Genomic DNA, 15,214 nt, shown 5'->3' with positions numbered 1-15,214 from the left:
TATGTGGAATAAAGCTAGTATAAAGTACGCTCACCCCAGAAATCCATATATTTTCGAAAAGTACACATTCTCCTGAATCTAAAATGGGTACCCATGTCTTTCTACTCCAAAGTACCAAGCCGCAAAGCTTTTCTAAATGTAGCAATTTTGATGACATTTACAAAAATCCCCTCAAAGCTTCCACTTTGCAGCATCTTCTCTCCCACATAGCATTAGGTACCAAGATAAAACACTCTAAATTTGAACGCCAGGGGTCCACTGAACAGTTTAATGCCCAATATGTATAGGTTTACCCAAGTATGTGGCATGTAGGGGCCCCAAAGTGAACATAACCCCATATGATCTATCATTTCTGTCATTTCAGCTTTGGGGTTTACCCAAATATGTGGCATGTAGGGGCCCCATATGATCTGTCATTTCAGCTCCTGCAAAATCAACACATTTACATCCTTTATGTGGGATAATGGTAAAAAAAAAAGTACACTCACCCCAGAAAGCCATATATTTTTTGAAAGTACACATTCCCCTGAATCTATAATGGGTAAACATTTCTTTTTACTCCAAAGTACCAAGCCGTAAAGCTTTCCTGTTTGCCGATTTTTATGACATTTCAGAAAATCGCCTAAAAATGTTGCAATTTGTCCCATTTATCTCACACAATTTCTTGCGTACAAAGGCAAATCACCCCAAATAGGAACACCTAAGATCTACTGAACAGTTTGATGCCCAATATGCATAGATATACCAAAGCCTGTGGTATGTACTGACCCCAAAATAAAAATAGCGCATATGGATTTCTCGCCTGCCAACTCAGCTTTTGCACAGAGCCCACTGACAGTGTATTATGTGCTGTAACACCCCCTAACTGTACAGAGACCCCCAGAAAACCATATTTTTTTGGAAAGTACACATTCTGATGAATTCAAAATAGGTAAAGTTATTTTTCTACACCAAAGATACACATGGCAAAGCTATGCTAAAAACTGATCAGGAATACTAATACAGGGCTAAAAATGCAATGAAACCACAAAAATTGTGCAAATTAGTGAAACGGCAAAATAAGTCACAGTGGTCAGAATATCTGATCCAATAGTCACGCTGTCAAAATATACAGTTTTTAGGGAATAGAAACTAAAAACAAAGTGGTAAAAATAAAAAAAAAGTGTATGTGTGCACATGTGTAAAAGTTGTGTGACAGTGTGTAAGTGTATATAAGTGTGCAAAATGAAAAAAAAAACTGCTATATTTTCTGCTGTGAGTGTGTGTAAGTGCAAAAAAACCCCCACCTTACCCGTCCTGAAGCAGGGATCGCAGTCCTGGTCCTCCTGCTTCAATCTACATCCGGGGCTGGCGCTTGGGGGGGAAAACAGGAAGGAGGAAGTGAAGACGAAGCAGCAGACGAAATGCGATCACGTCTGCTGCTTGGTCGCAGGGCCAACATGGCAGGGGGCTGTCATCCGCTTCTGCAGAGAGTACCTTTATCTGCCAAACAACGTATGGCGCATGTTGTTTGCAGATAAAGCCTTTTACTGCAACAACGTATGCCGTACGTTGTTGGCAGTGAAAGGGTTAAACCATTTTCACTTCAGTACTTCCTGTCACTTCCTGATCCCACAAAACACAGAAGGAGTTGATATAAAATTAATTACCAGTCCACTGAAATGCCACTGGTAATGAAATGCTCAAGAAAATGTAGCATGAAGCACCTCACATGGAAGGAAAAAGGAAGTATTCAAAAACTACTTAGAGGAGATGCATCTTTTAGGACCAATATATTTTAGAACAAGTTCTATACAGCAGCAACTGAGCAAACTAAAAGTTGAGGAATTGATGGTTTTAGTTCTAAACCATAGTGCCAAGTAAAATTTGATTCTTAAACAGTAAAAGAATAGGGATGCACCGAATCTACTATTGTTGGGTTCGGCCAAACCCCATATTGTTTGTAAAAGATTTGGCTAAATACCAAATCAAATCCTTTACAAAGGGTTAAATAGAATTAAAAATGTTTTTACTTCCGTGTTTTTGTGACCAAAAGTCACATGATTTTAAGGGTTAGGATTCAGTTCAGGCACTTGGATATGGCTTGATCCGAATCCTGCTGAAAAAGGCTGAATCTTGGCCGGATCCTGAACCGAATCCTGGATTCAGTGCACCCCTAAAAAAAGATCTGTCCATTAAAAAATGCAAATATTGGTTATAGGGAATAGGGAAATGTATATATTTAAAAATGGTTTTCAGTTTGAGCCTGGCAATTATGGCTCTGTGTTTGACATCTATAGTTTGAAAATTATTTGAAGGTTTGTTAGGAGCTCATATTTTAGATCAGCATACACATCATAATATTGTAAAGGAAACTGGTTGACTAAGTTTAATCACATAGTGCCAGAGCACTATCTGCAAGGAGTTTATATGTGTCTGTGTGGGTTTCCTCCTACACTCTTAAAACATACAGGCAGGTTAATTGGCTTCTATGTCTGAATGTGGTAAGAACCTTAGATTGTAAGCTCCTCCGGGGCAGGGACTGATGTGAATGAGGAATAATCTCTGTAAAGCTCTGCTGAAATGTGTCAGCACTATATAAATAACAAGGAATAAATAAGGTAGTGGAGATTTGCTTAAAATTACTTAAATACTCATATATTTTTGCAAAGAACACATTCTCCCAAATCCAAAATGGGTAAATATAACTTTCTACTGCAAACTACCAAATTGCAAACCTTTCTTAAAACTGGCAGTTTTGAATACATTTATGAGAATCGCCTCAGAGCTTCTACTTTGTAGAATCTCCGATATTATTATGTACCAAAATTAAACATCCTAAATAGGAATGCAAGGAGTCTACTGAACATTTTGATTGTGCTTAGGTTTATTGAAGTACATGGCATGTTGAGACCCCAAAATATACCTTTTATACATACTTATTTCACAGCTTACATTTCAATTAATTCAAAAGCACCACCACCTGTATTATATGGGATAGAGCTGTGAAAAAGTACACTGACCCGTGAAAACCATATTTTTTTTGGAAACTCATTCTCCTCAATCAAAATGTGTAAATTTCTCTTTCTGCTACAAACAACCAAAGTTACTAGTTAACTAAAGTTAGTAGATTTGTTGAAATTTCTAAAAATTGGTTCCATTTTTTTCTCAATATATTTTTAACAACAGTTTTACGTTTACAATACAGTGTGTGTATATATGGCCTCAATGAGGCCTTCACGAAATAGTAAATGTTGTTGAAGTATTATAAACCATTAAATAAAACAACTTACTAAACAGTGTTCTGTGACCTGATTGTTATAGTTTACAGATATTGAAATAAAGTATATTCACAGTTTTCTACATTTTAAATACAGAATATTGGTTGAACAAGTTGAAAAAGAAACAGAGAAATAAGAAAAGAAAAACCCTTATGTAATTTATATGGAAAGCCGCGTTTGGGATGAGGCATCAGGTTGTCTATAGTCAAGCCGTGGTTGTCAGGTTTTTAAAAATTTAGCAACTGGTAAGCTTTTCAATCATCATGGTCCAGTTGATTTTTTTTGTTTGTTTTTTTTTATTGTTGTTTTTTATGCTGGCAAAAAGATTGGCAGTTTGTGCTGATGTTTTGTAAAGCCAATGCATTTTCCATTCAATAAAGCTGACATTGGGTCATCTTTTACATTGATGTAAAATACAGAAAAGGTTACATTGTACACTCTACTCCAAAACCAGACCATCATGCGTCACGTTCAATAAATATAATACAGGTATCGGACCCCTAAAACAGGGTCACTGATACCATGCTTTCAGCAGTTCTCTTAGGTTTTAGAGCTGCAATCTGAAAATTACTTTATAAGCATCCAATAGAATAGTATTGATTAAACTTGATTAGGTTATATCCCAGCAAGTATTTCAGGTTTCAGGCTCATGGGTGACCTTTAAATATGTTTCCCACACCCAAACATATAAATGTTCTCTTGGATGCAATATTTTATAAAAAGGCTGGGTAAAATATGGGGATCATGTGTGCCTGGTTAGAAAGGTGAATACAACAGTGTTCCAAAAGGATATATTGCCATTGGCTTTTTCCATTGATCTTTTAAGGACATTACATAGTGTATCAACTTGGAGGCTCTAAAAGGTTGTGACGGGGGTGCTTGTATTAATCTTGCAATTATGATAGTATCATAGGGCTCTCAACTGTGAAAAAATTATTAACTTTAATAAATCAAAGGGCCAAAGGTGGCCCTTTGGAATACTGCATAGTTTTGCACTGGTACAAACTCGGAATTACTGGAGCCACTAGGGCCTGTGGATACATCAGACCAGAGGAATATTTTAGTATATCCCAAATTTTCAAGCTGGTGTTTAAACATGGGTTAGTAGTGGGGGTCTGTTGTCCTGGAGAAGACCAAAACAGAGCTTCAGCAGTAAAGGGGACACAAAAGTGATTTCCAAGTGATATGCACTTGGGGCCCACTGGTCCTAAATTGATATGGAGGCCCAAGCCACCCTGACTTCTATTAAAACAAGGTTTGAACTAGTATAAAAGACAGTTTTATACAATTAACCCAAGCTAATTATGAAATCTGGTATCTGTTCCACTCTTCTATCAGGTGAGAATATTGTGCTGAAATTTTGACCCCCCCAACACAAAAATAATCTGACTGTCATTTATAGCCAAAGTTATAGGATAAGGAAAGTTACAATCACTAGGAGGGTGACAAAATGTTAGGCATGCCCCCCAGTGACTGTAATCGCTTTTCTGAAACCTCCAACGGTGCTCCTATTAGGAGAAAACCGCACCGGCCAGGGTGTATGCGAGGAAGTCTTCCTCCTTCGGTCTTCGTGCATGCACAGTAGAGAGAAAAGCCGAGCTTTAACAAAAAAGCCAGCGTTTCATTGTGAAAGGAAAAAGGATCACTTGTCTGGCGCTTTCTCTGATTTCAGATTTTTTATAGTAGAACAAATGTCCTACTGTATATGGTTATTTCTTCATCAGTAGTCATAAGTTTATCTTAAATAATCTTGGGGAGTTGCATTCATATTGTGTAGGGCGGGAGGAGGGATAAATCAGGGATGTCCATACAAAGAGACTTTGTGGGTAGGTTTTTGACAATTACTGGTAAGGTGTCCATTAGCTTGTCTGAGGGGGTGTATTTGTTAATCTCTTTTGCAAATATTTTGGCATTAGTGTAGATTTTTTTTTCCAAAGGTGTTTATTTATGCATTTGTAACATAAAACAACATAAAACATTTGACATTGGTTCTACAAGCATGTTATTTTCATGCCAAGATATATATGGTACATTGGTTTAGATAATCAATAATATCCTACTCAAGATAATGTTCAGATTCCTGTTAAAGAAGGGGAGGATTTGGGATTACCAGTGGAGGTGGTTCAAATTCCCAGGGAGTTATTCCATGGCTTCAACCCATGTTCCCCATACCTTGTCATACTTTTGAGGGCATCCCCTTGCTATGTAGGTGAGTTGTATCAGTGGAAGAAGGGCTTTAAGTAAATTGAGCCAGCTGGCAATTGTCGGGGGAGAGCGTGCCATCCATTGAAAGAGGATACTTTTCCTGGCATAAAACAGTAATGTTCTATAGAGGATGCGCAATGCTGATTTGGGAGTAATGTCATCCACAATGCCAAAAAAGCAAACCTTGGGATTAAGTATTTTAGGTAGGACGTTGTGTTTTGGATGTGGTCTAGGACCTGGTTCCAAAAGTGATGTATTTGTGGGCATGACCACATTAAATGAAAGTTGTTGGCCTCGGAGATTGGAGGGTGGAGAGGAGCAGGGAGTATAGTGTGGTGATCAGCTTTTTGGAGGAGGAGTTTCGGAGGGTGGTTTCAAGCTTAGTGAGCACAAAGGGAACTATGGTTCTTTGAAATTGGTGTCTGAAGTCTTGTTGGAGTTGTAGGTATGAGAACCAGGGTAACAGCTCTCCTGTGTCTGTATGTCTGATCTGGTTTCTAGGTAACAGGGCCCCAGCATTGGTCACATCTCCCAGTGTACGTATGCCCCAGTGAGGCCACACTCGGTATGGGGCAATTTGTTGGAAATTGGGTAAGTAGGAGTATCTTTTGCCATGCTTTGTAGGGTGTCACGATGACTGGGTGATTGGTTTGGATACCTGATAATTTACGGAATGGGAAATATTTCAGTCACTTTATTGAGCTAGCTAGGGTTGCCTGTAATGGAACATAGTAAACCTGTGCGGCTAGGAAGTAAAATTGCTAGTGTGGAAGGCCTTGGCTGCCTTCTGTAATTGGTGCTCTAAGCTTGGCTCTAAAAAATCTGGGAGATTTATTGGCCTACAGGAAGGCAGTCTGTGTTTTGTCTAGAGAGGTGAAAAATTTTGGCGGAATGAAAATAGGTGAGAATTTAGAAAGGAATATCATCTTTAGCAGGTTGATTCTGCCCCAGAGAGATAGGGGGAGATTGCCCCATATCAGCAGTTTCTCTTTCATGGCTTTAAGAATAGGATCTTAATTGTTGGGAATAAATTCGCTCAGCTCCTTTCAAATTTGGATGCCCAGGTATTTAAATGCATCAACCCATTGCAGGGGACTTGGATTAGTGTAGATTGTTGATGCCACTAAAGTGCCTTTTCGGCCTCATGCATTAAACTGGCCATAAATGTTAACAGTTAAACAGTTGTATGATTTAGAATATGATTTGTCTACCGACGAAAAAGACCATTTCAAGCCATATCATCTTGTTGAAGCTATGAAAACTACCTGCTTGGTGCTGCAAACAATTGGACAATGAGAAAATGTCATTGCTAATGATGAAAATGTTAAAACCTGACCGATGTCAGATGAAAAATGGGTAGGTGTGCAATTCTTCAGTGCCCACTAGCCTTACGTTAATTTGACGGATTTGTCGGATCGCACTGAAATTGGTTGTTAGGGAGAAAAAAATCCTAGCGCGTATTGCCACCTTAAGAGCTAGATTCAGGTCTGAGTGGACTTGGTCTATCTTATTCCTAAAATCTATGGTAGCATTGTCACACTGCTGGTGTCAATATGTTAATTATCTAATTGCATTTCTTTTATGTTGGAAACCTAACTGAATAACTCTGCCCCTTGTGTGCCTCCTATAATGTACTGATTTGGTATTTTCCTTGAAATATTGTGTTAAAGGATGTTTCTATATCCTCTTCAACTGCATGAATCATTAATAATAAGTTGTTACGTTTTCATTAAAACTCTCTGGAGGATGGAGTGTAATCCAGAAGGGTCAACGGGGGGGGATCCAACCATGAAACATTGTGAATATTGACTTTTGACAGCTTTTGCAATTTGCCGCATTTATCTTGCACACTTTCTGACATACAAATATAAATCACCCCAAATGTAAGACAAAAACCCCAGAGACCTATATATTTTTTTGAAATTGCACATTCCAGTGAATCCAAAATGGGTAAATATATATTTCTACTCAAAGCGTTTCAAAATTTAGCGTTTTTTATGATGTTTCTAAAAATCACCTAAATGTGTTGTAATTTGCAGCATGTGTGTTGTGTGTGTATAATAAGTGCCACTTACTGTTTCTGGAGCAGGTGGTATGCTGTCATCAGTGGAGGGGTGAAGCAGGAAGTGAGTGGGTTGCGCTGGGTGGAAGGAAAGGCGATGTCAGCTCTGAAATGATTGTGTTGCAGGACTCACATGACAGTCCCCTTGGCTTGTTGCTCCTAACCTGTTGCTGCTGGTGCAAAGATAATACCTCTAACTATGAAGAAAGTATCAGATATGTTCGTGGCAGTTAGAGCCTTTCCTGTAAGCATGTTGAAGTTATGTACTTGGCAGGCAAAATGTTAAGGGAACTACGCAAATTGTTGATGGAAAAGGAATTTGGAAAGGAGCAGGGCCAGCAAGATATTGCAATCTTTTAAAAGGGTACAAATTTAACTAATTCAGCATCCCTTTCTTTACACAGGTTTATAAAGCTGCCTATAGGCTACAGCTAATGTGATGATGGGAATTAGCTTTACATCTTTATGCAGTTTTGGTATTTCAGAGGAAAGATAAGTCACAGTCAATAGTATACGTGCCTTTAAAATTTATTCAGATAATTCAGGCAAACTCTTCTGATCATTGGAAATTAGACATGTCCATGATAACACAATTAATAAGTAACACAGTTAAAACATTACATTAAGATTGGGCAACAAATCTATCTCATGGTTTCTTCCATGTTTTGTTTTCTACTCAAAAACAGAAGGCTCCATAGTTTCATCTGATGGCCCTTGATCTGCTTTCTGTCCAACATTTTTCGTATCAGGTGTATCACCATTCTCATGGAGTTTCTAAAACGGATGCAAACATAGAAATATCAGGATTATATATGGGATAGCATATAAACAAGACTTTATCATTTGTAAATTTGTCAATGTTTTGTGGCCTATTTAAGGAAACTAACATTTTAGAAGTGATGAAGTTAAGGCATCATTTCAGAAGGTTAGCAGCAATAAGTTCTACAACAGTGTTCTAATATTCTATTTTTTTTCCCATACATAAAAATGTCTTTGAAACCTCACCAGAGGCGGCACAGCAATAAGGGACTATTTTATCTAAAATGAGGTTGTGTTATTTTCTGGATTCAAGAAAAAAGGGTAAGTATTTTCTGAAACCTTGAATTAAAGAAAATAATTGCAAAAATTTGCCAGAAAAAACTCAGCAAGTAAAAGCTGGTGAGGTTGTACAGAAGTCATTGGGAATATTTTCCAACTTTATTTCTTTATTTTCCCAGTTTATTAAAATATTTGAGTTTTAGCTTCATTGATGGAACCAACTGTGTGATAGAAAATTCTGTTGTGTTTTGTCTTAAATAAGGTACTGCTTATTGATAAAAATAGGGAAAAATGCTTATGATTTGTCTGCATTTTTTTTTCTGCAAATTTTAATAAATAAGTGTTGAATGTTAAGGCAATGTGCCCAAATGCTTTATAAATACAGTATATTAAAAAGCTTAATAAGGGAAAGACATTTTCACTGTGCAGGCACATTGGAGATAGAGATGGGGTAAACAAGATTTGTTACAGGAACAAAGGCAATTAAAACTGGGTAAAACAGACTGCGCAAAATAAAAAATGTTTAGTTATAGTTACCCAAAAATGTAATCTATAAAGGCTGGAGTAAACGGATGTCCAACATAATAGCCAGAACACTACTTCCTCCTTTACAGCTCTCTAAGCTGTTAGCAGTCAGTAACCAATCAATAAATTGAGGCGAGGCCATATGGCCTCAGTTTGCTTTTAAATCTGGTCTGCCTGCTCACAAACTAACTAAACAGTTATGTCCCATGTGCCCCCCCCCTAAAGTCCCTCTAAACAAAATCCCATCTGCGATCTGTAGATAGATCTCTAGAGAAAATTTCTTATTTGGCTCTAATCGGGCCAGTCCCTATTTTTAGTAACTGTATTTTCAAATGATATCTATCACTTATTATTTTAGACTAAATATTATTTACATATATACATTATTGAATTGTATTAGAGATTCATATACAGCCTGTACTGAGAATAAAAACCCCTCAGAATCAGCCATAGAAAGTAGTAAGTATAGGCTTACCAGCTTGGTTTGATTGTCCAATTTGGAATGTGGGCATATTACAATGTTTACACTAGTAGATGACAGAGTGTCTGCTGTGTTGTCTCCATCAGCAGCCGACAATCCTGAAATAACCAGTGCACTTGAAAAGCTTCTCTTCCCAAACAGAAGACTTAGTGTTGAACTTGTAGATGAAGCTTGGCTAGACTGCTGAATCCTACTTGTCTGTTGATTTAAATTTTTGCGTGCAGCAACAGAAATTGCAGGACTATGTTGAAAAGGTGAAGAGGATGAGTTGTTTAAAGAGTGCTGACTTGCAGAAACTCTCCTGGACATTTTGTAGTTGGATGTAAATTGCTCTGAACAAGAATCAAGTTTTTCTAAGTCAGGACCAGACACACTTGAAGCAGGTGGCTTCTGACATAAAGATGCACGTGTTTGAGCTGACTGACTTCTGTGTTTTCTCTTTCCTGTTAAGTCATATAAAAACATTTGTATATAAATAATCCATGTTATATAAAATACTATTTATACAACTGAATGTAGCCCAACATACAGTATACTCATTTGCAAAATTGGTAAATTAAGGATTGCCAATTTATTTAAACATCAATTAACCCCAATAGGATTGTTTTGCCTTCAATAACAATGAATTAGATTTTACTTGGGATTAAATACAAAGTACAGGTATGGGATCTGTTATCCAGAATGCTTGGGACCTGGGGTCTTACGGATATGGGATCTTTCCGTAGTTTGGATCTCCATGCTTTAAGTTTACTAAAAAATCATTTAAAAATTAAATAAACCCAATAGGATTGTTTTGCCCCAATAAGGATTAATTATATCTTAGTTTGGATCAAGTACAAGGTACTGTTTTTTTTATTACAGAGAAATAGGAAATAATTTCTATAAATTAGAAATCATTTGTTTAAAATGGAGTCTATGGCAAATGGCCTTTCCGTAATTCAGAACTTTCTAGATAATGGGTTTCCAGATCCTACAGGTATGGGATCCCTTATGTGGTAACCCGTTATCCAGAAAGTTCTGAATTACAGAAATGCCATCTCCCATAGACTCCATTATAAGAAAATAATTCTAATTTTTTAAAATAATTTCCTCTTTCTCTGTAGTAATAAAACAGTATCTTGTACTTGATCCCAACCAAGGTATAATGAGTCTCTATTGGAGGCAAAGCAATCCTATTGGGTTTATTTAATATTTAAATGACTTTTAGTAGACTTAAGTTATGGAGATCCAAATTACAGAAAGATCCCTTATCCGGAAAACCCCAGATCCCAAGCATTCTGGATAACAGAGGTCCCATACCTGTACCTGTACAATCTTATTATTACAGAGATAAAGAAAATAATTTTTAAAAATTAGAATTATTTTCTTATAATGCAGTCTATGGGAGATGACCTTTTTGTAATTCAGAACTTTTTGGAAAACGGGTTTCCAGATAATGGAAATGGATCCCATTCAGAAGGATGTACATAAAATATGTGTATAGTAAGTCTTTTTAACACATATTAAAACAGAAGTCACCATCGGACTAAATATACTTTTTAGAAAGTTTGATACGATAAACTGTCAGGAGGACCCCTCTTACCCAAAATATCTTTTATTGTCTTGGGGCTAGAGTCTGGCATATGGTGGTAAAAGTAGATATATTACTAGGAGGGGCTGGGGAAGGGCAGTGGTTGTGGTACATATAAAAGGAAATCTATACCCCCTGAATAAATACTTAACAAACAGATAGTTTATATTCTGTTACGTGACCTATTAAAGAATCTCACCATACTGGAATATATATATCAGTAAATATTGCCCATTAACATCCTTTCCCATGATCCACTATTTAGTGATGGGCTGCGTGCTCCCTCAGAGTTCACATGACCAGAAATAATGCAGCTCTAACTGTAACAGGAAGAAGTGTGGGAGCAAAAGACAAAACTCTGTCTGTTAATTGGCTGATGTGGCCTAGCATGTATGTGTGCCTTGGCTTGTTTGTGTACACTGTGAATCCTATGATCCCAGGAGGCGGCCCTTAATTCTTGAAATGGTAATGGTTTATTTAGATGAAGCAGGGTTGTTTATGCAATATATTTTACTGAAGGTCACGACATTTTCCCAACATTTGATTGGACAGGTTTAAAAATGTTTGTCGTAAAACAATGAAATAATCATCATTAAACAAATGTTCACTATACATGCTTTCATTTTGAAGGGTTGGGTTATATACAAAAGTACACAAAGGGACAGAAAGCCAATGCTTAATATATATTTTCTTGCAGCCAACATGACAAAAATATAACAAAAGTTGCCTCACATATAGTTTCCCATTTATGGATGAATTGTTTGTTAGAATGTTCGGTTAGCCAATAAGATCAATAGCAGGGTGGCAACAAAATCTGCCTGTGTATTGCAGCTTTAGCTAAGTTCCTGCATGCTTTTCTATTATTGATATTCCAGTTTTTGGCTCTTTGTATGATCCTTTACTATTCTGATTGCTGCATTCTTCATTTAATTGTAAATGCTGCACTCCAGCATTGCCTAATTTCTGACTGCAAGTTTGTTTAACCCTCTATAAGCTTCACTATACATATTCTCAATGGGGCTTAAAGAATAAGTAAACCTTTTTTTCTATCAGTAAAATTACTCTAAACAGCCTCCAGAATTACCTACCTTTGTCCCAGCATTCTCTCTGACCTGGTTCCTCAGTTAGAAGTTAATTGTTTTTCTTTACTTCCTTGTGCAGAGTGAAGCCCCGCCCCACTTCCTGTTCAGTTCTCTCTTCAATTGACTACCTGTAGTTGACCAGAGAGCCTTCTGCGCATGCCTGGAGGCAGCAGGAGCCAGTCTGTGCATTAGCAGGGTTTTTTTTTTTTTGATGAGAGACCTGAACAGGAAGTGGGGGCGGGGCTTCACTCTACACAAAGAAGCAAAGAAAAACAATTAACTTCTAACTGAGAAACCAGGTCAGAGAGAATGCTGGGACAAAGGTTGGTAATTCTGGAGGCTGTTTAGAGTAATTTTACTGATAGAAAAAAAGGTTTACTTATTCTTTAAGCAGTGCTTTGTAAAAGGGATGAATTACCCTCTTCTCCCATGAGTCATTGCCAGTTATTAATACAGAAAAAATCTTGCTGGCAGGCATTGTTTGCTACAGCTATGTTTATTATCCACAAGTACCCTGTGGTCCATTTCCATCAATGACTTCTTCTTTATAAAAGCTGGTTCAGAGAAAATGATAAAAACTAGCTATTTCTACCCAAAACCCAGCGTGAGTTAGCATGTGGGTTTTCCTTTATAATTGATTGAGCCTGAGTCCCCAAACAATCATAACTAAAGTCCTAAATCAGATCTGCTTAAATTATGTACGTAGATTGGGATGAGTGAGATATTCTTTTGATTCTGCATAAATAGTTTTTGGATGGACTTCCACTTTCAGAAATACAATAATCCAAATGATACATCTCTACTAAAACCTTATTGACATAAATTTAAAAAGTATGTAGTTGAAATTACAAAATCCATTGTTTTCTAAATTGACCAAACCAGAGACAAAAGTGCTTATTTTAGTTTGCCACAATCAAACAGAAACTCACCTATTGCTTCATGGGTGAATATATCTAGAGAGTTCCTATGTGACATCTCACTACAAATATGTTCTGGGTTTCTGATGCTTTGATTAATATTGCTTGCAGATTGACTGTCAGTAGAATATGAACGACCTCCACAATCCATTTCTTCAATGTTACCTCCAGTATGGTGGCTTGTGTCACATTCTTTTCTCATCCTCCAATAACATAATAGAGGTATTGGTGAATGTATTAGATATAATACACATTCATGGATATTAATACAATGAGAAGGAAGCCATTTAAGTTATAACAAGTGAACCTAAATTCAAGCTATCATTTAAAGAGACTTGGTCAGTCTATTTTAATGCAATTTATCCAAAAAACAGAAACCAGATCCTTAAAATGCTTCATATCTAAATTTTGACTTGTGATTTATGAATCTCTCACACTTTGGTCTAATATTGTTTAGTTGTCTTTCCCTGTCTTTGATGCATGTAGCACTGTTTAGGAGTTACATGTGCAATTACTTCAGCAAGGGGCAAGCTGCAGTCTCTTTATAGTGCAACATGACTCATCTATTTTTCACCATTGTAATGGTTCTCTGGAATACATTTCATATGCTGAGCTTCTACTAAAACCAGAAAAACCACTGTGTGATATACTTACAGGGTGATCTAAATTAATTTTGGAATTAGGCGCAAAAACAACTTACAGAATCCAGTAGTTATACACTACATGCTTCTATACTGGCCCCTTTATCAAGAATTATTTCAAAGTTATATTAACAGATCATGCAGAAATAGATAGTTTTAGTTGCTGCTTAAGCAAAAAAAATACAGAAAGACATAATTTTGCTGTTATGTACCTATGAAACTTACCTAATCCACTTTTTCTGAAACCAGGTTCTTATACTGTCGAAACTTATTGGTTCCCCCCACATATTTCTAAGACGTTCATGAGTCCCTAGGTAAGAAATCGTCAAAGAAGACACATACATTGGATAACCCAAAGGCTGGTCACAGGATGAATTAATAAGATTTCTCAGAACTTGTTTATTGTTCTGGATGCTGCCTCTCTCAGGGTCACGATTACGTAGAAAAATTAATTCCTGCTGCTGCCCGGCCCACAGTCCTCGTACACACTCCTTGTTTACCTATAGCAAACAATTTAAAATTCTGTTAGTTATGATGATTATGCATTTCTATCTAATTTGTGTAACACTTTATTTTTTTATATGTGTTCCAACTACATTAAGAATATTCTGGTATGGTAACAGGTGCATTTAAGATATATTTGAAGCTGATATTTCTTAATATTAGAATGGAATATTAATGATGCTATAGTGGGTACTAAAATTAAACCTTTAAGTGCCAACAGAATTTCTCATTTCATTTGCTCTAAGTGCCAGACTTTTTTTTTTTTTAACCTTTTGTGCTCTCTCACTTTAGGGGCATTTCTAAATCTGCCCGAGTTTTTCCACTTCTAGATGATAAAGAGCTCTAAACACCAAAAAAAAAAATTATATTGGGATTTATACCAGAAAAATATTTTATTTTATGGACAAAAATTGAACCGATTTGGAAAGCCTCATGTCTCTCGAAACGTGCCATTACCTGATATGTATAGTATTAAGGAGTTTTCTGACTTCTATAGATCTAAATTAAATAGATTCTAAATTAACAAATCTTCAAAGCACTATAGGATAATAATTTAGATTCCAAAGCTCCAAAAATCCTGGATTCTAGTTTACACCCAGGATTGGTATTGATGACTCCTCACCACCAACCATTCAGAATTTTAAATCATTTTTCCTTTCTTCTCTGTAATTACAAAACAGTACACTGTACTTGATCCCAGCTAAGATATAATTAATCCTTATTGGAGGCAAAAAAATCCTATAGGTTTCTTTAATGTTTAAATGTTTTTTTAATAGGCTTAAAGTACAGAGAGGTAAATTACGCAAAGACCTCTTATCTGGAAAAACCCAGGTCCCGAGCATTCTACATAACAAGTCCCATACCTGTATAGGAAATACAAACAATTAGATGATAAAGAACTTATATTAACTAATCTTTAAGCATTTAAT

The 15,214-nt window shown here is 36.6% G+C and overlaps 1 protein-coding gene across 3 annotated transcripts in view; it reads right to left on the bottom strand.

The window, feature by feature from the left end:
* Positions 1-8,034: 8,034 nt before the first annotated feature.
* pcnx2 (pecanex 2) overlaps positions 8,035-15,214 on the bottom strand; it is a 141,582-nt gene continuing 134,402 nt past the window's right edge. For all 3 annotated transcript variants that reach the window (XM_031902350.1, XM_031902349.1, XM_031902351.1), the window contains 4 exons: positions 14,007-14,281; positions 13,153-13,343; positions 9,566-10,014; positions 8,035-8,301 (listed from right to left, as the gene is read on the bottom strand). In XM_031902350.1, the coding sequence (XP_031758210.1) occupies positions 8,200-8,301; positions 9,566-10,014; positions 13,153-13,343; positions 14,007-14,281 (1,017 nt within the window). In that variant the 3' untranslated portion in view covers positions 8,035-8,199. The remainder of the gene's footprint in view (positions 8,302-9,565; positions 10,015-13,152; positions 13,344-14,006; positions 14,282-15,214) is intronic.

The sequence above is a fragment of the Xenopus tropicalis genome, chromosome 5 (assembly GCF_000004195.4).
Source record: "Xenopus tropicalis strain Nigerian chromosome 5, UCB_Xtro_10.0, whole genome shotgun sequence".
Lineage (NCBI taxonomy): Eukaryota > Metazoa > Chordata > Amphibia > Anura > Pipidae > Xenopus > Xenopus tropicalis.
This window is presented reverse-complemented; position numbering and strand designations above follow the sequence as displayed.